Here is a 25,254-nt window from a genome sequence, read left to right on the forward strand (position 1 = left end):
TTAGACCAGTCCCCCCCCCCCGTACTTAACCACACTGCAACACAGCTTCTTAGCTCCTGATGGATAGTGAGGGCATGCGTGAATCTATACAGTCTATTCCTACGCGCTCCCAGTTTTTTGACCCTTTGTTATTCTTCTGCTAGTAAGTGGTTCTTGACCTTAGCTTGAACCCCTCTCGTGATGGGGAGCTCAGTACCTTATGAGGTATTTCCTTTCTTGTTTGACTATTAAGTACTTTTATAGTACTTTGAGATGAATTAGTAAAAGATCTGCTCTGGGTGTGAAAATTGGAAAAAGCCCTTCATTTCATGGCTTGGGATGGCACCTTTGTGGTAAGAACATGGCACCCCTACCTACGGATGGGTGCAGCCCTGCTTGGGAGACATCCCTCCCCCAAGGCAGGTGCCTTTGTGCAGCGTGCAAACTGTCTCTTCTATTAAGGCACTCTTCAGAGGGGTCTGTAATGTATGAGCATAAGCCTCAGCTCTCAGGGCACTGGCAGAGCATGGGAAGTTTGTGCTCAGGTTCCCCAACTGGGGGCGCACATGCGCTAAGGGCAGCCCTTCCTGCCTGAAGATGGACAAAGGTTCAGCTGAAGGGGGGGCGGGGAGAGCCAGCTGTCTGTCTCCCCCCACCCTCACCTCCCAGTCTCCCCCCTCCCTTCCCCCTCCCCAGGCACAGATGGTGAATGCTTAGGAGGGGAGATATTCCACTCGGTGTGAGACCAACGGGCCAGAATGGCACTGCCTCTGTCTTTCCCTTTGGTGCAGTCGGCACCCCTGTGCTGTGGCCTCTGCAGACTGAGCTGTCCCAAGGCTGTTCATGATAGAACTTGGGGAAGTCTAATCCGGGGTCTTCCGGGGACCCAGGCACGTGGAATCTTTTCCTTGGGGTGGGAGAGCTTCTTCATTTACCTGTTCAGTTTTGAAATGTGCTTCATCGTGGAGAACAGGAAAACTCGCATTGAATTCCCTGATGGGAGTGGGGCATGTGGCTTCCCAGATTCTCCCCCATCCTTCTGAAAGTGCCCCTGGGGGGAGCAGATGGGCTGAGCAATGAAGCCGGGGCCACACAGTCTCTCACCCGTGGCAGCACCAGCACTGTTTCCCATCACTAAGAGGTTTCCTGAAGCTTCCATGTGCCGAGCGTCTGTCCGGTGGGTCTTTTTATCCTTGATTAACAAGCCTGGAGAGACACCACTGGAAGCAAAAGTGTTCGCTGACTTTGTGCGTTGTGTATGTGGGCGCTCGCCTGTCCCCTGGTGGAGGCACATGGCCCGTTACTCAACAGCAATTGGACCTATTTGATGATGATGATGATGATGATGATGATGGTAGTGATAATAAATGACATCTATAATTTATTTTTTATTTTTTTAAAATTTTTTTTTTCAACGTTTATTTATTTTTGGGACAGAGAGAGACAGAGCATGAACGGGCAAGGGGCAGAGAGAGAGAGGGAGACACAGAATCGGAAACAGGCTCCAGGCTCTGAGCCATCAGCCCAGAGCCCGACGCGGGGCTCGAACTCACGGACCGCGAGATCGTGACCTGGCTGAAGTCGGACGCTTAACCGACTGCGCCACCCAGGCGCCCCCATCTATAATTTATTGAATGCTTGCCATGCACCGGGGCTTACGGGGATTATTTCATTTCGTCCTTGTAGCGACCCTATAAAATATATCGCCATCATCATGAACCCCCCACCCCCCAGTTTCCAGGAGAGAAAACTGAGGCTCTTGAGAAATTAAGTAGCTCACCCAACATCGTGCATTTGGGAGTGGCCATACTAGGATTTGAACTCAAGCTTTCCTGACCCTGAGCTTGTACGTTTAACTTCCACATTGTCAGCAGCCCCTCCCACGCCATGATCTTTGGATTGGAAGAATAACGGCTTTCAAAAATGGAGAGCACTGTCGGGCCTCAGAGCCCAAGGAAGCATGAGCCCCACAGTCTTCTGAGCCTGGAGGCAGAGCTCGCCAGCTAGGGCTCGGAAGTGCCCTGTGATCGTGACCTCCTGACCTCCCCCTCACTGTCTGCTCACCGGTGAAATGGGGATTTATGTTAACATCTCCCTTGTAGCTTCACCTGTCGTGAGCAGTGACACCTGTCGGAGACCTGACATCGGGCGTAGTGCAGGCAGGCAGGGTAAGAGCTGGAGAGCTCTGTCGAGCTGCGTGGCATCCTGACAGTGTGGGCTCCTTAGCGTTCTGGGCCTTACTTTTCTCATCCTCGGAATGGGAATAATGACAGTGCCTCACAGCCCCCACTCGCACAGCAGGGTTTCATGAGCTACACCTATAAAGCTCTTAGCTTGGCATGAAATTCACATCCCGTGAGTAACGTGATGGCTTTCCTGATAGGTTTCTGGGTCTGTTCATTTCTAATAATTTCCAATGCATAATGTGAGTTTGAACAAACTCATACAAGAGCCTAGAGTCGAAACTGTACATGCACGTATGACCCCATTAAGGAATTCAGCAGATGGCAAGTGGCGGCTGTTATTTCAGAGGGTTTCTCCTGAATTATGTCCTTTGTTTATCGAAACGTAGTGATAGAGGCCCTGAGGAGCCCCACTTCACGGAGGGAGAAGGTGTGTCCAGAGGGAGGTGAGCCAACGTGCCTCTGCATTCTCCAGCCGCCCGCTTACGCATATTCTGTATCGCCCTCGGGAGTCGTTCGTGTCCCTTACAAATGCTCTCCTGTGAACAACAGAGCCAACTCTGGCTTTGCTGTTCCTGTTCCTAAGCTGTCTTGGTTCTGAGGAGACATGCCCCTTGGCCCCGCAGCCCGAGCTGGTGATGTGTCTGTTCCCTCTACTTGCTCTTTTTTGTTGTTGTTCGTTTGAATCATGATCCAATAAAGGTTCACGCATTGCAGTGTCTGGAGTTACTACGTCTCTTAAGCATCTTTTAAGCTATGGGAGTCAGTCTCTGAGGCTGATCAGGTTGATGTGAAACTCATTAGAAGTGCAAGTTCTGGGGCGCCTGGGTGGCGCAGTCGGTTAAGCGTCCGACTTCAGCCAGGTCACGATCTCGCGGTCCGTGAGTTCGAGCCCCGCGTCAGGCTCTGGGCTGATGGCTCGGAGCCTGGAGCCTGTTTCCGATTCTGTGTCTCCCTCTCTCTCTGCCCCTCCCCCGTTCATGCTCTGTCTCTCTCTGTCCCAAAAATAAGTAAACGTTGAAAAAAAAAAACTTAAAAAAAAAATAAAAAAATAAAAAAAAAAAAAAAGAAGTGCAAGTTCTCAGCTGTCCCAGACCTGTCAGAGTGGAAACTTTGGGGCGGGGGTCGGGCCGGCCATCTGTTTGACAAGCATTCTTGGTGATTCTGATGCACGAGTCTGAGATTCTCTGATCTGTAGGTTTCCCCTCTTTTCCTGTATGTTTGCCTTGTAATTCGCTTCTTGGAGAAACCTGACATTTGTCCCGTAGCAGTCCGGGTTTTGTCAGTTGGTCCCCAGGTTCCGATGAACAAGTTCCTTTCTCCTCCTGGCTGAGAACGCTAGGAAGACTCTCCTCCCTCAAACAGAGGGGGCTGACTTTTGGAGGATACTGCAGAAGTAGGGTGTCCTCTGGGCACAGTATGGAGGCAGGACCAAGCACAGATAATCCAGGCTCTGTGACAAGGTTTGATATGGCTGGGAAGGGGGTGGGGGGATGGAAGGAGGAGAGGCCACAGAGGGAGGTGGGGTAGACTTCCAAGGGCCCGGTGCCGGCAGTGTGCTAGACTTCCATCTTGTGGAGTCTGGGAATTGAAGAACCTGACAGTGGTGGAGTTCTATGGGCAGACCTCAGTTTGACCGGATGGCTCTGCCTGTAGGGGAGCATGACTTTGAAGGGGCAGACCTGGAGCAGGGAGTCTGAGAGATGCTGGGCGGGAGCCCTGGTGAGTGTCAGCAGGATCTGGACCAAGGTTGTGGCTGCAGAGGAGGAAGGGAATGTGAAAGATGCTAAGAATCTCTCACAGGAATGACTCAGCTTGGGAATGCAGTAAGACAAGAGGCAGGAGTCTAGGAAACCTATCTGGAAACTATGGTGGTTCCAATGACCAAAGGGAACGTCTGAGGAGAGAGGCAGGTCCGGGTGCTTTGAGAGCTGATTCCACATTGTTGGAAGTAACTCAACGCATGTATTATTAATATTATGACTTGGGGAGGGGGGGTCAATGCCTCATTTGGAAAAGACCTCTGTATCCCTCCAAATCTGTGGATAGTAACTGAGTCCACTTATGGGCATACATATGAACATCCATCCACGGGTATAAACATTCTCTTCCATCCACCCATCCATCTGTCCATCTAACTACCCATCCTTTTATACCTCCATATATCCATCCATCCACCCAACTGTTCATCTGTCTAGCCATCCACCCACCCATTTCTCCATCCATCCATCCATCCACCCACCCATCTACCCATCCATCTATCCACCTACTCAACATATTGAGTGCCCGTGACGTGTAAAGAACTGCAGAATCAGAGATGAATTGAAACATGGCCCTGCTCAGATGAGCCCAAGGTCTGTGGAACTGAAGCCAGGTGAGCAGAAATATCTTAATACCATGTAGGGGGTGATCTGATGGAGCCCCTCCAAATGTCAGGTTCCAGGGGTCAGGGCTGTGAGGTTGCTGGATATAATTCATGAAAGTTAATAGGAAGACCTGTTGGTCTAGGAACCATTTCCTCACCTCCCCCGGTGGTGACCTAGATGCGTATGTGCATGTGAACCATCCTGCTCATGGTCTGGGGTCGCAGGGACTTGGGGGGCTCACTGCCTGTGGGGAAATCCAGTTCCTCCAGTTCTCTCTCACTGGGGCACCTCATCTCCTAAACCATCCCAAGGGGTAGATAATTGGAGGATGTGCCCAGTGTCAGGATGGGCCTGGTGTAGCCTGCTTCTCTCGGCTGTGCCCAGTGTTGTGGTTTCTGCCACTGTAAATACTCATTTCCATAATTATTATTTAGTGTTTGGAGAGCAGCTGTTTTACACTCAGTGTTCTTTGTAGCCAGGAGGGTCTCCCAGTTCATGCCAATAAAATTTCCATTTACTCTGGACATCAACCATGGTGATTAAAAAAGAAACCCCATAAATTATTTACTGAAATGGAAGTTCAGCTTACAGTAATAATGCATTAGTTCAGCTAGCCATGGAGCCTGTTATAGGGTAATAAATTTTTTTTTATTTTCCTTCTTAAAAGATTTTTTTCCGTCACCTACCCATGACCTTGAGCTGATCAATTTTCAAAGATGACAGTGCAGGGAAGGCATATAAGGAGAGAGAGAAAGGGAGAGCTTTTTACAAATAGCCCGGTTTTAGGCAATTGTCAGCAAATACCTGTTATCTCACAGCTAGGAGGGGAAAGAAATGAAAATATTTATTGCATTTTGTAAATTGTAAGGACTAGACCTTAAAAATCCTCTTGAAACTGACATTCATTTGATAGATATATGAATCTGAAAACTAGAAAGAAGGTCTATTTGGAAAAGCTGGGGAGTCACCATTGTTGAGACCACCTGTCATTTCACATACGAGCCTACAGCCTTATAGAATAAAGTCAGCCCTAGGGTTCTGTCTTTTTTTTTTTTTTTTTTAATGTTGTATTTATGGAGCAGCATTGATTTTATGTATCTCAGAAAGTCTACAATTCTGCTCACGGCCATTTGCTGACTAATGTCTCCAGCAGGGAAAAACGACAAGCAAGTTCATGAATTATGGCTGGCTTTGACATTTTCTTATCCAGACTATTTTTTATTTTAAGAACATCTGCTTTGATTAAAGCCATTAGAGCCAGGAGCAAATAAAAATGTGTCTGAATTTTACATGTCTGGCATCTTATAGGAGGAACCCCGATGAAATCTGTGACTTAATTCTCACACCCTTAAGGCAAGTGATTAGTATTAACCTAGTAAATTCGATTAGTTTCTCTTCCACTGTCTGGTTTGGGGTTCTAGGAAAATCCTGTGGCGGGAGACTTGTGGGTTGAGCCATACTTTAACTTATTTATAGCCTCTACTTTGCTGCAAAGATATTTTCATTTCTTTATCTATACCTCTTTGCCATAAACATTATCTTAAAAGTGACTTGGTTGAAGAATGTGTTGGGAGATGAGTCCCAGCTTGAGTGAACCTAGAAACACCCTTATCAACTTATTTTTGTATTCACACAAACTAAAAAAAAAAATTGCATAGCAAATACACAAGACAGAAGTGACATTAAATTGTTTGAAACTAATAGCAAAGGAAACCCGGCAACTTCTCTTGCTCTGCTGGAAAGCTTCAGGGTCTCTTCGCCCTCAGCTTACCATAGGTCTGTGGCTGATTGCCTGCATTCTTGCAGTATTCAGTGTTTCGCTGATTCTGTGATGTGAAGTCATCAACTCCCTCTGTGTTACCGCATTTCAGGGTGACTTAGTGCTTGGAGTGGAAGATACTGCGAGTGTCTATTTAATGTAGCTGCCACGGTGGAGTGTGTCTTTAATGTCTCAGGTCCCTCAGCTCTGCCCTTGATGACACTTCCTGGTGGAGTATTCTTCTTTAATCTCTGGTTTGCCAGTTTCTTCTCCCTGCCTCCACAGATGGGTGTCAATTCTGTTTCCATCAGCTTCCTTTCTGTCCCCCCAAGGCTGCACTCTGAAAATCTCCATTTAGCTCTGCCTTGCTTTTCTGTTCCCAATGGGCTCAAGGCCTTCTGTGTGTACCGTGCTGGACTATTATGTAGGTGGGCATATTCACGGGGCAGGTGTTATTGTTGTGGCTTTATGGAGAAGCACAAACAGGTCCATAATTAGTGATGGTTGGCGTTTCCTGCTGTGGATTATGGCCTATGTATAAGCAGTAGCCAGGACGCTCAGCAGGTGCCTTGTGCATATAGATATTCCATATATCAACTTTTATCTCAGATCTGTCACATACCCATTGATCAATAATATTCCATTGGGGCACCTGGGTGGCTCAGTCTGTTGTGCATCCGACTTCGGTTCAGGTCATGATCTCATGGCTCGCGAGTTCAAGCCCCACGTCGGGCTCTGTCCTGACAGCTCGGAGCCTGGAGCCTGCTTCAGATTCTGTGTCCCCCCCCCACCCCTCCCCCACTCATGCTCTGCCTTTCTCTGCCTCTCAAAGATCAAGAAATGTAATAAAAAAATTTAAAAAAAAATAATATTCCATTGACCCCATTCTGTTTATTCCTAATTACTTACCCATTGAACAAGAGCTTTCCAGCTTGGTTAAGATCATTAACACGCTGGAAATTCCCCATACCCCTCAGGACCTGCAGTAGGCTTTTCCATATTCTTTTCCCCACGAATTTTTGAGCACCACTTGGACATCCTAAAAAATAAGACAGTAATGTCACTGCAGGCTTTGCGTACTCCTGTGCTGGATTGGTACACCTTAACTGGTGCATAATCTTTGGTTTGGGTTATTGAAAGCTATAGACGTGGGCGTGCATGATATGGATGCATCTATAAAAATGTTACTTCTCCATGCCTTCTATGCAAATCAGTTTTACATCATCACATGGTACAGCTGCGATTTCATTTCTGATGGAGAAAGTCCATGAAATTCAATTGCCCTGAGGCCCGGCTGAGTAACCTGCAAGGAATTGGGTGGGGGAGGGACAGGGAGAACCAAAAAAATCCTTGTGTCTTGTCCTCACGTATCCTGGAGTCCTCTGGGGGCCCAAGGCATGTGTTCAACGTGTGGCCCAACACATGCTCTTTTGCAAGTCAGTGGGACATGCGCTGGGAAGAGCTGAGTGATGGGATAATTAGAACCAAGCAGACAGCGGGGTGGATGGTTTGTCTGTAGATAATAGCTTGTTTGCTAATTGCCAACACCAGATTTACTGGGCAATTAGACATTTGGTATCTTCTAAGACCTTCTGTGCAAATGTGGACACATGGCCGCGGGCTTTGCAGGTAGCAGGTGGAGAGAAGGTGGCTCCCAGTGCTGGATGGCATCTCTGTAGGCTGCCCAAGGGGCCACGGGCAGGGCAGACTTCTCGCCGACAGGCGGGAAGGCCCATCTGGCTGGGCTCCCTGGCGCAGAGGCAGGGTTCCCCCCTGTTTTATGGAAGGGGGTGCCCTTGGCCGGGAGATTAGCAGAGCAGGTGGACTTTCGCAGGCTGGGCCAGGAGCCTGGCTTATGTCTCCCTTCTCTTTTCAAGAGCACCAACCCATGGGTGCTAACAGGAATCAGAAATTGCTTTCTAAGATGAGCAAGTTGCATTTGTTTTTTTTTTTTTTTTTTTAATGAGAACATGTTTATTGTGATAAAGTACATAGAACATAAAATTTGCCATTTTAACATTTCTTAAGCGTACCCATCAAAGGAATTAATTGCATCCACAGTGTTGTGCAACCACCATCGCCACTATTTTCAAACCTTGCTCATCACTCAAAATGGAAACTCTGCACTCCCCATTCCTTCCTCCTCCCCACCGCCAACCCCTGGCAACTTCCGATCTACTGTTTGTCTCTATGAACTTGCCTGCTCTAGATATTTCATGCAAGTAGAATTACACAATATTTGTCCTCTTGCGTCCAGCGTATTTTACTCGGCGCAGTGTTTTCTTGGTCCATCCATGTTACAACGTGTACAGGAATTCCATTCCTTTTTACAGCCGCATAATATTTCATGGCATGGCCATGTCACATTTTGTTGACTCATCTGTTCACGGGTACTTGGCTTGTTTCCACTTTCTGGCGATTGTGAGTAACATCACAGTGAACATGCACATACCAGCTTGAACCCCTGTTTTCAGATCTTTGGGGTAGGCACCCAGGAGTAGGATTGCTGCGTCATACGGCAATTCCTATATTTGACTTTCTGAGGATCCGCTATGCTGTTTTCCGGAGCAGCTGTACCATTTTGCACTCCCAGGTAGCTACAAGGGCCCCAGTTTCTTGCCAACCTTTGTTATTCCTTTCTTTTTTTTCTTTTTTTTCTTTTTTTTATCGCAGCCATCTTGGTGGGCGTGAAGCAGTTAGCGCATGGTGGTTTGGATTCGCGTGTCTCCACGAACCGGTGATGCGAAGCATCTTTTCGCGCGCTTCTTGACCATTTGTCTTCTTTGGAGAAATGGCTGGTGAAGCCCTTTCGCCCACCAGCTCTTTCGGCCTCTGTCCTTACTGGCTTCTGCACGTGTCTCCCAGGGGTTGGAATTGGAGGCTCCTCAGGAGGAGGGGGACCGTATGCCTGCAGCGAGCGGAGGTGGCTGTGCAGATCTGAAGCCTCACATTCACTCTTGCATGATTCGTTTTATTCCCTCAGCCCATTTGGCACCTGCTGTAGTGATGCTATTTGAGCTCTCACCAAGCAGGAAAAAAACCAAAAATCAGTGAGTGTGTGGGATTAACCCAAGTGACTTGGCAGCAGAAGCAGATGGAACCACGCCTGTCCTCCCGTAGAAGCATTTAGGCTCTGTCAGACACCTCACACCCTCTGGGTTTCCTTGACCACAAGTATTGTTTTAGCCAAGTACCCATTTTTTTTTTCCTGCCGGTATCAGGCTGTGTGCTGCTAGATGGGGAGTATTCGCAGAGCACCCCAGGTAACACCTGGTATTGGAAGGCGCTCAGGGTCGGCCGTTGTCACCAGGGTGGGAGCCTACCGTCCCTGCTCCGCTGCTGGCCCTGTGGGTCCTCGGTGGCGGGCAGGGAGAGCAGTGTGGGGCTTCCAGCGGGGACAGTGTGACTTCTCCCTGGGTGCTCATTCCTGGGGGAGAGCCACTGGGCTCTCGCAAGGTGTCAGGACAAACGTCAGCGCCGGCATAATTGCGAGAGGAGCAGGGCCAGCAACAAAACGACGTTCGTCTGCTTTGCTCTGGGCTCTTCTCTGGTTTGACCTTATGGGGCCCCACGTGCAGGGTCTAGGTATGCTGGTCCACCTGTCATTCTGCTGTGGTTCTTCTTTTTTCTTTTTTAATTTGTTAATGTTTATTCATTTTTGAGAGACAGAGAGAGACAGAGCGTGAGCAGGCCAGGGGCAGAGAGAGAGGGAGACACAGAAGCCGAAACAGGCTCCAGGCTCCGAGCTGTCAGCACAGAGCCCCACGCGGGGCTCAAACTCACGGACCGCGAGATCGTGACCTGAGCCGAAGTCGGACACATAACCGACTGAGCCACCCGGGCGCCCCTGTGGTTTTTCTTATTGAATGTCAAAGACCTTCAGTATCGCCGAAGAGAGATGAGTTCCCCATGTTGTGATGCGGCCTCATGCTGGAGGGCGGGAGGAGGGGACGTGTCCACCAAGCAAGGAAGTTCCTTCCGGAAGCTGCAGTCCTGTCCTATGTTCCTATAAGGGGGCTTGTTGGTCTGTGGGGTTGGGTAGGGAACCTGAGGGTTGTGGATACTCTTTCAAAAAACATGGCACACAGAAGTTTGCACAGGTGGCTGCAGGTTTGGCCTGTCATGGTGCCTGGCTTAAGAACCAGTTCTTCAGAGGGCACAAGCCTGGCGCTGAGGCCACGTGGGGATTGGGCAGCATCTCTGCTAAGTGGGGGTTGGGGGCGGCACGCAGCGAGAGGCCTGGTGGCCACTGGGAGAAGAAGAACGTTTCATCTGGCCAAGTTTTAAATACCACATACGAGGGGGTGCCGGAACAGACACTCTGCGTTCATGGCCGGGTTCAGCCTGGCCTACGACGTTAGCTGGCTTTCTGGGGGGCAGTAGCATCTGTAGCAGCAAAGCCAGGCAGCTCGCTTCTGCCCCCTGGGTCAGCCCGTGCCACTCCTAAGCACATTTGTCTTTCCTTTCAGAAACAGCCCCCACGTCTGCATATTCATCTCCGGCCCGGAGTCTGGGGGACACGGGAATAACGCCATTGTCCCCTTCCCATATTGTGGTAAGAAATGCGTATGTATGTGTGGGGATATGTGCTGATTATCTTTGGTTTCTGGATGTGCCCTCATGAGACAGGCTGCTAGGCAGCCCCTCACATTCATGGGTGGAGATTACATTGTCCTGGTACCAGCCTCGGGAGCCCACCCAGCCCCTTCCCCACCCTGGGCCTGGAAAGGCTTTCCATAGTGTGACTGGTGCTTCTGGAGCTCTTGGCCTGGGTGGGTACCAGGCAGGGCGGGAGCAACCCTTTAAAGATCGAGGGCCCAGAGGTGGTGAGGCGTCCTTCTGGAAGGGAGCAGCCGCATCTGGCCGGTGCTCCAGTGAAATGCAGTTGCTACAGTTCACTGCCGTGTCCACACGCGTGTGGCTGGGCTTGCTTCTCGCACAGCCGGCCCCAGAGAGAAGACCTGAACAGCGAGGGGGCTGGAGACTGGGCATTTGCTCCCACCTGACCCCTCACTGAAAAGATGGATATTGTGAGGCACCTCTTCAAGGGGCCCACACGTAGCCGACCAGAGAAAAGTACCAGGGGAGGGGTAGCTTCCTGGGTACCAGCCTGTCCTGGTTACCTTATTCAGCGTCCTGGAACTCCCTCGGTCCTGGGGGACCCGGGGAAGCTGGCCACCTATGGCTGGGCCCTCGTACGGCAGGTTTGCAAACTCTGCACCCTGAGGGCTCCTGTAAGAGCTCAGGGTCACCTTGGGGTATGTGGGGATGGGGGTCAGTGGGGAGAGGCCAGAGGGGCAGAGGGGTGGGGATATCACCCCCTGCTCTAAACAATATACTTCAAATCCCAAATGTATTGGTTTCTAATGTGGAGCTCTGTGGACATATAAAAAAGTCTACATGCTCAAAAAAAAAAAAATGTTTTGGAAAGCTGGAGTGGCCTGACCCGCTTGCTTAATGTTGAGGAACGTCTCTGGTCCCCGAGGGGACAGGACTTGCCAGGATCACATGGCGAGGGGCCCTGGCATGCAAAATTTATTCCCACTCACAACACACCTGAGCAGATGGAGTGCTCGCCTGGGTGTGCCCAGGCCACAGCTGGCAGAGAATATTCTGGGCGGGCAGCGTCTGGAGGTCTGCACAGGAATGAGGGGAGGGCAGTGAGGGGAAGATTGTGTCAGTCAAGGAACCCCTGGGCTTCCGGACTGGATGGCGAAACTTCCATAATTTGTCATGGTCATAAGCAGTCGATAAAGGGGGTGGGGGCAAGCTCTAGGCGAGTGACTTCACCCTGTCAGCTTGGCCCTCCACTCAGGGACAGCTCCATTCCTCCCTGACCTACCCGGGTGGGGGGCTGAGGCTGGCCTGCCTTCTCCATAGGGCTCACCGTGCGGCACACTTGAGCCAGAATTCTGTCTGTAGTGGGGGGCACAACTGGGCACAACCCCCCCCCCAACCCCGGCGTATCCTCCTGAAAGCCAGGCTGGGCCACCGCCACTCCCAACCCCCACACCTTAACTTGGTGTATCTGCAGAATGACGCTGACCCGAATGTCTCAGAGCAGCAGACATTTCTCGTGGTGGTGGCCGTTGACTTTGGAACCACGTCCAGTGGCTATGCCTATAGCTTCACCAAGGAGCCAGAATGTATCCACGTGATGAGGTGAGTGCTGTGGTATGGGTGGGGAGGGCCAAGTGCAGGCACCTGTCCGTGCACCTGTGGACACTTGGGGGCGGACCTGGGGGAGGGGAAGGGAGTTAGTTTAAGGAGCAGGTGAGTGGCACTTAGTAGGCGGGTCCTGGATTGTGGCCCAGCTCAGCCCAAAACCCCTGTGCCCCTTTGGGTAAACCACTCTTATCTCTGGGCTCCAGGTTCCTGGTCTATAAAAGTGTTGACTTAATTCTGACTCAGTTGGTCTGAGGAAGGGCCTGGACAGCGCGTTTGAAATCTGGCCCAGGTTATTCCAGCATGCAGCTCGGGCAAGAGGTGCTGGCTCAGGGTATCTGTGATGGAGGAGGTCCAGGCATCAGCTCGGCCACATACTGTGTGAGCTTACACAAGCGCTGGGCCTTCGAACCCTCAATTTCCTCATCTGTGAAATGGGGATACTGACTGTCTGCCTCACCGAGTGTGCACAAATGAAATGAGATTTCCCGTCAAGGGCTTAGCATGGACTGAAATGTAAGGAGGCAAGGTGCTATTTCTTACATGACGGTGACCAGAAGCAGAAAGCACCATGCCTAAGAAAAAACAGAGGGGTGGATTTCAGCCACATGAACCTGAAGGGTGACCCTGAAGTTGCCCAGGGTCTCTTGGGACACACTCTGTGCTCAGGACGCCCCTCCCTCCACCCCCGCCCCACCAGGCACACAGCAGCCTGGCACGCCCTCTCGTCCACCCCATCCGCACGCGTGACCAATTGTCTGCGAGGTTTCTGGTCGATCCCGGCATCCACACCGGCTCCTCCGGTCTGGCGCATGGCCCTCCTGCAGAGTCTGTGGCCCCCCAAAGCTTTGGGAGCCAGGAGTCGATCACTCCGATTTTCCAAACCCAAGGATGGCTCTCAAGATGCATTGTGATTGGCTTTGCAACAACTCCTTTAGCTGGTAATTGTGGAATTTCGGTATCGCTCCTGGAGTAAGAGCTTATGCGTTTTTATAGCATGCTGCTTAAAACATAAGTCATGAAGCAAAAGTGACCCCTGCCCCAATCTTGGTTTAGATATCCTAAGAGGCTGCAGAGACCCCGGGGTGTCCTGTCATCAGGAAATAATGAAAAGCCGGTTCTAGTAGAGAAGCCTGATGACAGCATAACCCTCTGTGTCCAGTCGTCAGCAGGATTCTGCCTCTGGTTAGCCAGACACCTGCCGTGGGGTCTGCTCTGTCATCCCCAGAGAGGGAAACCCCAAAGAGACAAGAGCATGCTAGGAAAAGCTAGAACCAGTGTTTATTAGCTTCTACATAGTTGTTTTAAGAAATGTTTTTTCAAAGGGATAGCCTTGTAATGAAAATTGGAAAAAAAAAAAAAAAAAAAAAAAAACCAAGAGCAGAAAACACATTGCAATTGCTTGGAAGGAATTCTCACCCAGTAGCTGCAGCGTTCAGGTTCTCTAGAGACATTATCTCAGTTCTTGTAGAGAAGATTTTGGAGAGAGGTTCTACCTGAATTTTACTTCAATCAGAACAGGTTAACATAACCATGATACAGACTGACAAAATTATGACTGAGAAAGCTTAATTTTTTGTATGTTACTAGGAAGGGAGGAATAAAAATTGGAAGGGGAAAAACTCAGGAGGTTCCTTGCCTACTGAAAATGGCAGTGTTGATGGTAACAGGAAGTCCATTCGTTGAAACATTGGAATGTCACCCTGGCTCAGGTGCCCAGTGTCCGCCTGGGTGATGATCATCCCTGTGTCGCAGTGGGGTCACCACGGGGACGTCTCCCTGGGTAGAAGCCTGCATCTTGATGGAGCTTGACTGGGGCACCTGCCAGGGACGGTTCCAGGCCCATCTGCATGGCAAATCTAGGTCGACTCTCCACCTGGACTGTGATGGTGCCACCAAAGCCTCATGGTGCCGTGTCAGGAGCAGGTGTGAGCTCAGCCAGGTGCTCTGCCACCTTCCTGGCAGGCGGGGGGGTGGGGGGGGAGGGAGGGGGGAGAGGCGTGCTTCCCCTCCTATCCTGTGTCACCACCAGATGCTCCTCGTAGTGGTCATGTGGCTAGTGGCAGGATGGGAGCCAGCTGCAGAGCCGGGACCTGGTCCAGAAGAGAGCCTCCTGGCCACCGTGGCAGCCGTGGCTTCTCTGCCGTGGCCCCAGAGCAGGAGGGAGAAGCTTCGAGTCGCCTGCTTTCTCTACTCTTCTTCGTGTTCTCCTTCTTTCTATCTGAGGGAAGGAAGGAAGCTTCTCTGGGGCTCCACTGACCCCCTTCCCCACTCCCTTCCCCTCCCATCAGTTCCAGGATGTAATCCCACAGCCTCTGCCTGTCTGTCTGTCCTCACCTCTCGCCTCTTCAGCACACAGACTTGCGGGACATAGTCCCTTCCCACCTCACTGCTCCCATCAGGGCTCTCCTGCCACCTCGTCACGGTGGCTGTCACGCTGGTATGGAGGCACCCAAGTCTGTTTCCTCCTGGGTCTCTCCTGTGAACGCCAGGCTTACATCTTCAACCCCGTCCTGGGAGTTCAACGCCAGCGGGCTCACCTGGAGTTTCCCACTTTCCTTGGTCAGGGCTCCCGGTTTCTGTGAAGGGCGCTTTCTCCTCTAGGCTCTGAAGTTGGAACATCTGGGAGGTGAGCGCCTGCTCACCTCCGTTGCCATTTAGCCGGGCTCTCACTTGGGATGGCCCCTCCTCCTCCACCGCTTTCCTCTACTCTGGTTGGAGCCCCATTGTCTCTGCTCCCAGAACAGGCCTGAGCCTCCTCAGCCTCCTGGCTTCCTGTCTGGTTCAGTTTGCTCTGTTCAGTCCCAACTCGGATTCTGCCGTACCCCTGCCCTAAAACCTTTAGTGGCTCCCTGTTACTCACTGGTTAAGTCTCTCTCTCCCCAGGGGTCTCTTCCACCTGCTTCCAAACACCTTCCCAATCTCGTTTCTCACACTTTCCATTTACATACTCCTTCTCTACCCCACACGGTCGCTTGCGTCCCGGTAAATGTCCTGTGTTCACCCACCTCTGAGCAGCCTGCAGTGCCCTTCCATCCTTCAAGATCTAGCTCTCTGACAGTCCTTTGAGTCTCTCCTGAGACCTGCATTCTTCCCCTGCCCCACCACCTGGCACCTCTGCCTTCTCTGACCCCCAGGGCATTTCCCTGGGCCCCTTGTTTCCATGCGATAAGCCTGGTATTTATGTGTTTGTTTATACCCTACCTTGTTTTAGAGAGGACACAAACCAGCTATACATTTGCTTGGGGTGCTTGCAAATTAAAAAACACAGACCCCTTATCTCCCCCCAAAAGACATAACGTACTAGGTTGTGAGTTGTTGGAAGGCAGAGAGATGTTTCGTCTCCTTGTCACTGGCACCTTCACAGAGTAGATCCTCAGTAAACACTGAGTGGAAGGTCAAAGCAGACCTTATTATTCAGCAAGAACCTGGTGCTTGCCCCTTTTGTATTGCTTTCTAAGCGATGTCATATCAGTGATCACTGCTCAGCCAGCTGAACCAGAGAGCATCTGTAGCAGCTATTATGAGCACCCACATCTATAAGAATCATGCACGTGTAGGTGCTCGAATCACTGCTGTCCGAACTGGGCTTATGAAAGAAGGTCCCATAACCTCTGCCTTTCCTTGGTGTCAGGCGATGGGAAGGAGGCGACCCTGGGGTGTCCAACCAGAAGACCCCGACCACCATCTTGTTGACTCCCGAGAGGAAATTCCACAGCTTTGGATATGCCGCCAGGGACTTTTACCATGACCTGGATCCCAACGAGGCCAAGCAGTGGCTGTACCTGGAGAAGTTCAAGATGAAGTTGCATACCACTGGGGTAAGCTATACTCTCCCTGGCCCGGGGTCCTCCGCATTGGAGGGACAGGGTTCCTGCAGCCTGGGTGGGGGAGGTCTTTCCAACTCAGGAAACCCTTAAGTTTCTCCCAAGCAGAAATTAACATCCATTTACCTTGATCTTAGAGATGACCTGGCGCACTCAACACTTTTGTGGAGTAGACAGCGCTTCCTTTTACACACGTGGGCAGAGAGATATTCAGAATATTTAACAACTTGTTTGCCTTGGAAACTGACCAGAGTGGATGCTGGCTGGAGGCATAGGGGTGGGGGACATGCCACGCCAGGAGATCCCCCTTCGGTTCCTGGGTTGTTGGGAGATCAGGAATTCTGAAGGAGGGACTTGGGGGCTCGGGGCATTTGGGGGACCTAGGACAGTAGCTATTAACTAACTAGTTTAGGAGTAACAACTGGCAGGGCACCTGGGTGGCTCAGTCAGTTAAACGTCTGACTCTTGATTTTGGCTCAGGTCATGATCTCACGGTTTGTGAGATCAGGCCCCACGTCGGGCTCTGAGCTGAGTGTGGTACCTGCCCGGGATAGTCTCCCTCTCAATCTCTCTCTCTCTCTCAATCAATCAATCAATTAAAAAAAAAAAAAATAACAACTGGCCCATTCCTATCTGTGTGGGGAAGCAGGCAGCTCAGGAAATCAAGTGCCCGATTGTTAGAGGCTCAACTCCCAAAGCAGTTCTGTTCCCAGTGTGCCAGTTCTAGAAGTTGTCTCCATCAGTTAGGCCCGTCTCCCAAGCTTCATGGAGACATTTGAGCCACAGGATAGGTTCTCCTCAGTTTGAGCACTTTATCCCATAAATTTTCCTTAATTCTTGGTACTTAGAGATTCAGGATGGCAATGGTGTTTAAGACCCCGGGACCAGACGGCCTCGATTTAAATCCTGCCTCTGCCACCTTCAAGATACTTAATCCAAGTTACTTAACCTCTCTGCGCCTCCTGTAAAATAGAGACACTGACAGTGCCTTCTTCATGGGGATGTTGTAAGGATTAACGGAATCAAAATACGCAAAGCTCTTAGAGCCAGCCTGGTACTTAGTAAGTTCTAGTTAATTGCTAGCTCCCATTATTGCTTTCCTTGTGGGCTCTTAAGTGCTTGCAGATGACAAGACAAATGTTAATGGAAACCCAGCTGCCAGCACCCGGTCTCCAAGGCTGCGTGCTGCTTGGTGTGGTTCTATCTCTGTGAAGCAGACAGACTTCTGCTAGAAATACATCCTTCCCGGTTCACCTGATGGGATTCAGTGCTGAACAGCAATCTTGTGCAGGTGGAAAGCACAGGAATTTTTTCAGTTTCGAATGTTTTCAGTTCTGAGCCTATGGCTTCCAGGTGCTCGGCCACCTCTCTGAGCCTGGGAGTCGCCTCCCCAAATCCGGAGCGTCTCTGCTGAGCACCAGGGGTGGGAGGTGGCTGGTTGGGAGGAGTGAGTTTCCGTCCATGGCTCAGGACGGCTGACGGGCTCCACGAGGCCGGTTTAGTAGCCTCGTGCCCCTTCATGCTCTAAAGGCAAAGCCTAGTTATCCAGCCGGGATCGATCCGGAGGCCCCACTGATTTTTCGCCCCGGCAGTAATGAGCCTGTTGGTTTCGGGCTGACTTGGGAGCGTCCTCCTGATGTTCGCTCCCGTTCTCTGCCCATCTCCACCCTGTGAGCACTTTTCCTGTCGTTTTTTTTTATGACGCCAGTCCAGCCAGCGTCTCCCAGAGCATCCTCTACCCAAGGACCGGACTGCTTTGGCGTCTGGCAGAGGGAGGGAGGCAGTGATGCTGTGCTCCCAAGAGGATTAAGCACAAGCCTTAAAATAGGAGCTCTTCTATTTTGGAGACTTGGTTGGCAGCCTATTGGGAAATGAAAGCTTCATGTCTGTTTAAGCATCGTGCACGTCAGCGAGTTGGTGTGATTATTTAGGCCTCCGCCAGGGGGGCTCCTGAGGGTGACCATGTGTGTCCAAGTGTGGAAATAGTATGTAAATGGCATCAGCAGTGGTGCCTGCTGACTTTTCCCCCTTCCTGGGCTCTGTCACTGTGCCGAGACCTCTGCTCTGTGAGGATCCAGGAGAGAGAGAACAAGAGGGAGGGAGAAAAATAGGGAGAAGTGGAGGGAGGGGCTGAAGGGGACAGCAAGGGCCCCCGACAGAGTAAGGGGACAATGCTGCCAGTCTCATTTTGGGGGACACACTATCCTGGTCTCCCAAATATCAAGAAACAGAAATATGGCTCACCGGGCTCCCCAGATCCCCAGGTAGCAGTTCCCGAAGCTACAAGGTGTGTTTCTCCTCCCTGGCCTTACTATTCCTTCCTCTCCTCCACCAGGACCTCACCATGGATACAGACTTAACGGCAGCAAACGGCAAGAAAGTCAAAGCCCTTGAAATCTTCGCTTACGCCCTGCAGTACTTCAAGGAGCAGGCGCTGAAGGTAGGGCACGCGCCAGCGCCCTGTGGCGGGGGAGATGCACCTGCCAGTCGGGGGGGGGGGCGGCGCGGTAACGCCCTGAGGGAGGACAGGTAGGACTGGCATTCAGAAAGCAGGATGCACCCTCGTGCACTGCTGGCGGGAATGGAAAATGGCACAGCTGCCGTGGAAAAGTCTGGCAGATTCTCAAGGTTGAACACAGAGCTACCCCATGACCCAGCGATTCTACTCCTCAGACACCTAAGAACAATGAAAACATGTATTCACACAAAAACTCGCATGTGAGTGTTTATAGCGGCGCTCTCTGTGATAACAGAAAAGCAAAACAGCGCGAACGTCCGTCAGCGAGCAGGTTACGAAGTGGGGTCTGTCCCTACAATGGGATATTATTCAGCCATAAAAAGGAATAGAGCACTGATTCCCGGGACAACATGGGTGAACCCTGAACACGTTCTGCTAAGGAGTAGAAGCCAGACGATACTGGAGGATTCCATTTGTATGCAATGGCCAGAGGAGGCAAGTCCACAGAGACAGGAAGCAGATTCGAGGTTGCCAGGGGCTGGGGGAGGGGGGAGGGGGGAGGAGTGACAGCTAATAGGAACGGGGTTTCTCTGCGGGGTGATGGACTCAGATAGTGTGATGGTTGCACAACCTTGTGAATCTGCTACAACCCACTGAACTGTACAGTCTAAGAAGGAGAATTTTAGGGAGCACCTGGGTGGCTCGGTTGGTTAAGCGTCCAACTCTTGATTTTGGCTCAGATCATGACCTCACGGTTCATGAGTTCTAGTTGCGCATCAGGCTCCATACTGATAGCACCGAGCCTGCTTGGGATTCTGTCTCTCCCTCTGTCTCTACCCCTCCCACTCCCCCCCTCAAAATAAATAAACTTTTTTTTATAAAGGAGAATTTTATGGTATGTGAATTATATCTCCGTAAACAAACAAACAAAAAACAGAAAGACGGGCAGAAGACACACGTAGCAGCTGTGTGATCTCGGGCAAGGCGCTTAATTTCTCCAACACCCACCTCCCTAACCTGAAGAGTGGGGCAGGTTGTGTACCTCGTGGGTTGATGTTAAACCTTCCTCCGGGCTGCGCACAGTAAACTATTGGCAAATGGTTGCTGCTGTCCCTCCCAGACCCCACGGAAGCTGCTGGTATATGAGTGAACCCCTGGGATGACTGTTGCAAAGGTTTGTGCAGTGATGGTCCTGGATGTGGGAGAATGGCTAACTTCTAAGTGGAATACAGCTGTCCACTCAGTGTCCTCCCATGGGCGTGGTGATGAGTGGGTGTAAATCAGATGTGTGTACTGAGCTTTATCCACAAAGAATTGGGAACTTTAGAAGCATTTGGTATTATGTGATCACTAGTAGAAATTTAGTGAATTCTGGAAATAGAGTTCTAGAAATAGGGCTCAAGGGAAACAAAGATGTGAGAACGTGATACTGCTTTCATTCATTCAAGTACCTTCTTCATTTTTCTTTCTTTCTTTCTTTCTTTCTTTTTTCTTTCTTTCTTCCTCTCTCTTCCTTCCTCCCTCCCTCCCTCCCTGTCTCTCTCTTTCTCCCTCCCCCTTCCTTCCTTCCTTCCTTCCTTCCTTCCTTCCTTCCTTCCTTCCTTCCTGTGTGCCAGATCCGAAGGAGTGTCAAAATAAACACAGTGCGAAGGAGCATGTAGTCAATGGGTCAGTGTTGTGAGGGGGTAACTAACTGGGTGTTTGGTGAAGGTAGAGATTCTGCCCAAAGTGCAGCATCAGGAAAGACTCCCTGGACGAGGGGCACTGGGGGCCTCTCACTGGCAGCAGCTGGAAGGGTGGGTGTTTCAAGAACAGCACAGGGGAAGAACACAGCCAACAGCTGTGGAAAGCAAGCAGTTTTGAGTGGGAGAAGGGCACAGCTGTAGAATAGAATGGGAACAGTGAGCTCGGGTCGAGGCTGTGCAGAGCCTCGAATGCCAAGCTAAGGAACTTCTTGGGTAATGGAGAGCCATCAAAGGATTTCTAATACGGGAATGTCATGGCCACAGAGATAGCATTAGAAGGAGGGAGACCACAGCATCCCAGGGCCTGCAGGGCGGAGGAAAGCCATGTGGAGGCAGCTGACTCCGATCCTAAAGCAGGTGTGTCTGAAGGCTCTGAGACTCTGAGACAGAGTGGCAGGTCATTTAGGGAGCGTGAAGACCAAGAAGAAAGACGGGGGGCGGCGAGGGAAGAAGTGGATCCTGGGAAATAATTCTTCCACCAGAAGGGGAGAGGGGAGAGGACAGAAGAAGGAGTAAGAGGGAGGAGGTAGTAAGGGGAGAGCACCATCATTCCTGGGGACAGCCAAGCAGACCAGGAGGGCCCAGAGAGGTGGACCTGTGTCAGCCTGAACAGCCGAGATCCCAGGGGGATGGGCGCAGCACCTGGGAGCCCAGACAGCCAAGTGAAGGACTGTCTGCCTGTAGCGGATGTGGACACCCCGAGACAGGTGAAGGAGCAGAGGGAGGCCGAGTGCTCCGGGGGCCCTTGGGTTCGAAGGAGGAGCCAGGGGACTCGGGGAAAATTTAGGACTTGAGAAAGTCCTTGACATTGAATTGTGTTTCAAGTCGGTTAAAGGGAAAAGGGTGAACAGCCCGTCTCAGAAGGGGAGGGAAGAGGTGGAGGGGGCAGAGATCAAGCAGGGGTGCAGGAGGGGGTGTGTGGTTTCGAATATGTCAGCTCAGCTGGAACCTGCTAGCACCTTCTCCCAGCGGGGCACATGCTGTCAAGAAATTCCATGAAGAACAGCTTTTTGAGGAGATTTATAAGGACCGGGCCCTTCACGAGAGGGCTGGCTGGTATTTAAAGGACAGATGGAGTCAGAGGAGGGGTTGTTGCTTGCTGGCCCAGGATAAGCACAGGAGAATATCTACTAAAGCAGCATATCTGAGGAATCACGTGCATGAAGCAGGCTCATCTTTCATGGAGGACAGCAAGTGAAAGTCCTGACATAATGAGGAGTTTAATTAACGGCAGGGCCCTTTCGCTTCCAAGCTGTACTCCATCCACTGGTGAACAAACAGCTTGTCTAAACAACCTTCCCTCCGGCCAGGAAAGCCCATCATTCATGTTTTGAGCCTTTTCCTGTTTGAAGAGTTTAAAATAGGGGCGCCTGGATGGCTCAGTCGGTTAAGCGTCTGACTCTTGCTCGGCTCAGGTCCTGATCTCAGGGTCATGAGTTCAAGCCCCACACCGGGCTTCGCGGATTGGACTCTTTCCTGGGCCTGAAGCCTTAAAACAAACAAACAAAAAAACCCAGAAAAGTCTAAAACAGACTGGATGGTGATCGGCAGCATACTTAGAACCCTTCCTAACCCATCATCATTCACGTGCCTCTAAAGCCCAAGGCAGACCTGCGAGGAAATAAAACACAATGAAACAAACAAACAACCCTGCTGTTTCACACGAGCGTAATGCAGAGATGTTTCTAAAAACATGTTTTAAGAAAGAGTTTACTAAACCTACTTAACACTGCTGACCTGTATGCTTACAAAAGGCTCACAGGGTAGATTTTATATTATGTGTTCTTGTCACAATTAAAAATGAAAAAACTTTTTTAAAAGGAAAAAAATAAAAGGAACTGACCATCCAACAGGAAGTTAGTTCGGTGAGAGGGTGGGTCGGTCCCCAGATAACTACTGAAACAGTAGAGGAAATGAGACACCCAAAAGAAAAAACAAATGGCCAGCCTGTTACTCTTCTGAAACACGTCCCCAGAACCGACTCTGATATAGGAGGGCAGTAGTGTGTGTTTAGGTTTGATTTCAGATTTGTCTGGTGACTGTGGCAACAGGAGCCAAGGGATAGGAAGGAACTAGCTTTATCAGAGGTCTTCTCCGGGCGAGATGTTCCTCGTGTGTTCTCAGTTGTTCTTGCCAGAAACACTGTACGTTAGTTTTATTGTCCCCATTTTACGGATGAGAATACTGAGTCTGAGAAGTATTCTAGAGACGTATTTTGTCTGCAGGGACTTGGTGCAAACCTCTGATGCTTCTGCCCATCCCATTTATCCACGTGGTTTCTGCTGGTGTGGTTTAACCTTGACCAGAAGTTAAGGGTAGCCTGGTTCTTGCTTAGGTCATGTTCATATCCTTCCTTTCCTGCAAGGAGAACTCCCCCGATGTGCTGGCCTTGTGATAAGGTAGAGGACAGTGACCACTCCTTCGACAAGTGGGCCAGGCCCTGTTCTAGACGCGAGACTACATGTAACAATTTAGTTAAGACCTTGGCCTTTAAGAGTCAGGATATACCTGGGTCTGGGTCCAGATTTTGGTTCTGCCATTTCCTAGCTGTGTGGTCATCAAAAGGTTCTGGACATCTCTAAGCCTAAGGTTCCCATCTGTAGAAAAGGCACAGTTATAATCCCTTCCTAATGGGATTCTTGGATTAATGGAGATGAGTTATGCAAAGTGCTTAACAAGGTTGCCACAGAGTAAGTTCCCAGGAAATGGAGCTCTCAGAAAACTATCACCCCTTCCAATACTAGTATAAGCTAGGGATTATTATCCCCATTGTGCAGATAAAGAAACTGAGGCCTGGGAGACTGTCACTTTCCCTGTCACATGATTCAGAAGTGGCCAAAGGCTTCTGATCTCCCCACCTCCTGCCTGCAGTCACGTTCAGTGAGTAAAAGGAGCTGAGCTCCCTGCTTGTGGAATATTCGGGAAACAGACCCTTTCGTCCTGACACTGGAAAGTTCAGGAGGTGGCCCGGTAGTTACCCCAAGAGCTCATGGCCAGGAAGCTTGGAATTCTTGGTGAAGCTGTAGGAGGACCAGCTGTGTCCACTTGACCTGCTGCATTTCCCTTGGTTTTAGGAGCTGAGTGACCAAGCGGGATCGGAGTTTGAGAATTCTGACGTCAGATGGGTCATCACAGTGCCCGCCATTTGGAAACAGCCCGCCAAGCAGTTCATGAGACAAGCTGCCTATCAGGTGAGTGTGGGGGTGGGGCCGGTGGGGGCCCAGGATGCCCACAGTGGTGACTGTCACCCCACTCAGGTGTCCCCAGCACTCGTAGGCCTCCCTGGGAGGTAGTGAGGGGTCTCCCGCTGGTGAGGGGACATAGAGCCTTTCTCCTGGGGGAGGAACGGGGGTCATATCCACAGGGGTTGGTCTGGGCTCGGTTTTCTTTCTCGTTTTATACCTTCTGTACTGCAGACTCCCCAGGGCTAGGATTTCAAAGTGGGGTGCTGAGACATTTCTCTGTGGGTGAATGGAAGTGAGAACCTCAAGGAAGAGGCTTGGGCAGCAAGAATGTTTGAAGAAGAAAAGAATAAAGACAAGGCCAATGGCCATGAACCAGGCACATCAGGGCTGCTGTGGAGGTTGAAAGCTGCACATCCGTGGCTGGGAAATAAGGGAAACATGATTGTGTTCTGCACGTTTCACCTTGGGAGCAACACAGGAGCACACACAGGGGGTCAGGGGGTGGTGAGGTCGCCACACCTGCGTGGTGGCAGGCACGTGGATGAGGGGGCGGCACGGCTGAGCACGGTGCCAGTCAGCACCACGGCGCCGTGGACAGAGCACTCCAGTGTCAGTGGCCAGCCTGTCCCTCCTGGGCGCTGGGGCATCACTGGTGCCGTGGACCTGTTTGCAGGCAACCTGTGCCATGACGGGGCTGCCACCAGGGTCTGACTTCATGCCAGGAGTGGCTGGCCGTGCTGACCCGCTGTGCTGACCCACAGGTCAGAGCTGGCTCCAGCTGTACTTAATCCCCTGGGTTAATGCAAGCCCACCCTGGGGCCTGGGCCCACTCTGTGCAGTGAGAGTCCATTTCAGAACCTTCGATTGGAGCTGGGCTGGGGAAAATCACGAAGGGAATAGATGCCCCTTCCCCGGCCCGGCCAATACCTCCCAGGGATCAGCCACCTTCCCCAGGGGATAGATCTCTGATGTTGAGTTTGTGGCCATAAGTAGGAACCTTTCCTTCCAAGTAACCCACTGGATCAACCTTGAGCACCGAATGTAGCAGAATGGTCGTGGGTACCATGACACCTTCACTGGGGCCATAGATTGTACTCAACACTTGGAGCTTTACTCCAGGTGCCGGACAGAGATCAAGGGAGAGCAATGTCCCCATTCCTCAGTCTCCCCACTTCTCTTTCTTCCCTCCTCGCTGTAGGCTCTCCCCTCTGCCCTCCCCTTCAGCGTGAGAATCTGGCCCAGCCTATGTATCTTCCAAAAATAGATTTGTTTTTATAGGGATGAAGGAAGAGGGTGGAAGTGGCAGAAAGAGGCAACTTCTTTAAAAAGGAAGAAAACAAATGAGGTTTAGCTGTCCACAGAAACCCTGGGCACCCTGGAGCTTTTCCACAGCGTCAGCCGTCAGGCCGTGTCCGGAGACAGGACGCGGGGACACAGCTGTCGCACAAAGGCACAGCCCTATGTTCTCAGTTTTCACAGGGAGGGTACTCAGGATTCGTGACTTTGACTCTCGTTTTCCCACAGGAAAACTTCAACAACAAACATGTGACCCGGAAAAGGGTCAGTTCTTATTTTTAGCCTGAAAAA

General features: G+C 51.0%; 1 protein-coding gene across 1 annotated transcript in view; it reads left to right on the top strand.

Moving 5' to 3' along the window:
* Positions 1-25,254, top strand: part of HSPA12A (heat shock protein family A (Hsp70) member 12A) — a 69,524-nt gene that overhangs the window by 23,024 nt on the left and 21,246 nt on the right. The window contains exons 2-6 of the mRNA XM_030334123.1: positions 10,757-10,842; positions 12,322-12,449; positions 16,087-16,273; positions 18,615-18,719; positions 23,557-23,673. Of these exons, the coding sequence (XP_030189983.1) occupies positions 10,757-10,842; positions 12,322-12,449; positions 16,087-16,273; positions 18,615-18,719; positions 23,557-23,673 (623 nt within the window). The remainder of the gene's footprint in view (positions 1-10,756; positions 10,843-12,321; positions 12,450-16,086; positions 16,274-18,614; positions 18,720-23,556; positions 23,674-25,254) is intronic.

The sequence above is a fragment of the Lynx canadensis genome, chromosome D2 (genome assembly GCF_007474595.2).
Source record: "Lynx canadensis isolate LIC74 chromosome D2, mLynCan4.pri.v2, whole genome shotgun sequence".
Taxonomy (NCBI): Eukaryota; Metazoa; Chordata; class Mammalia; order Carnivora; family Felidae; genus Lynx; species Lynx canadensis.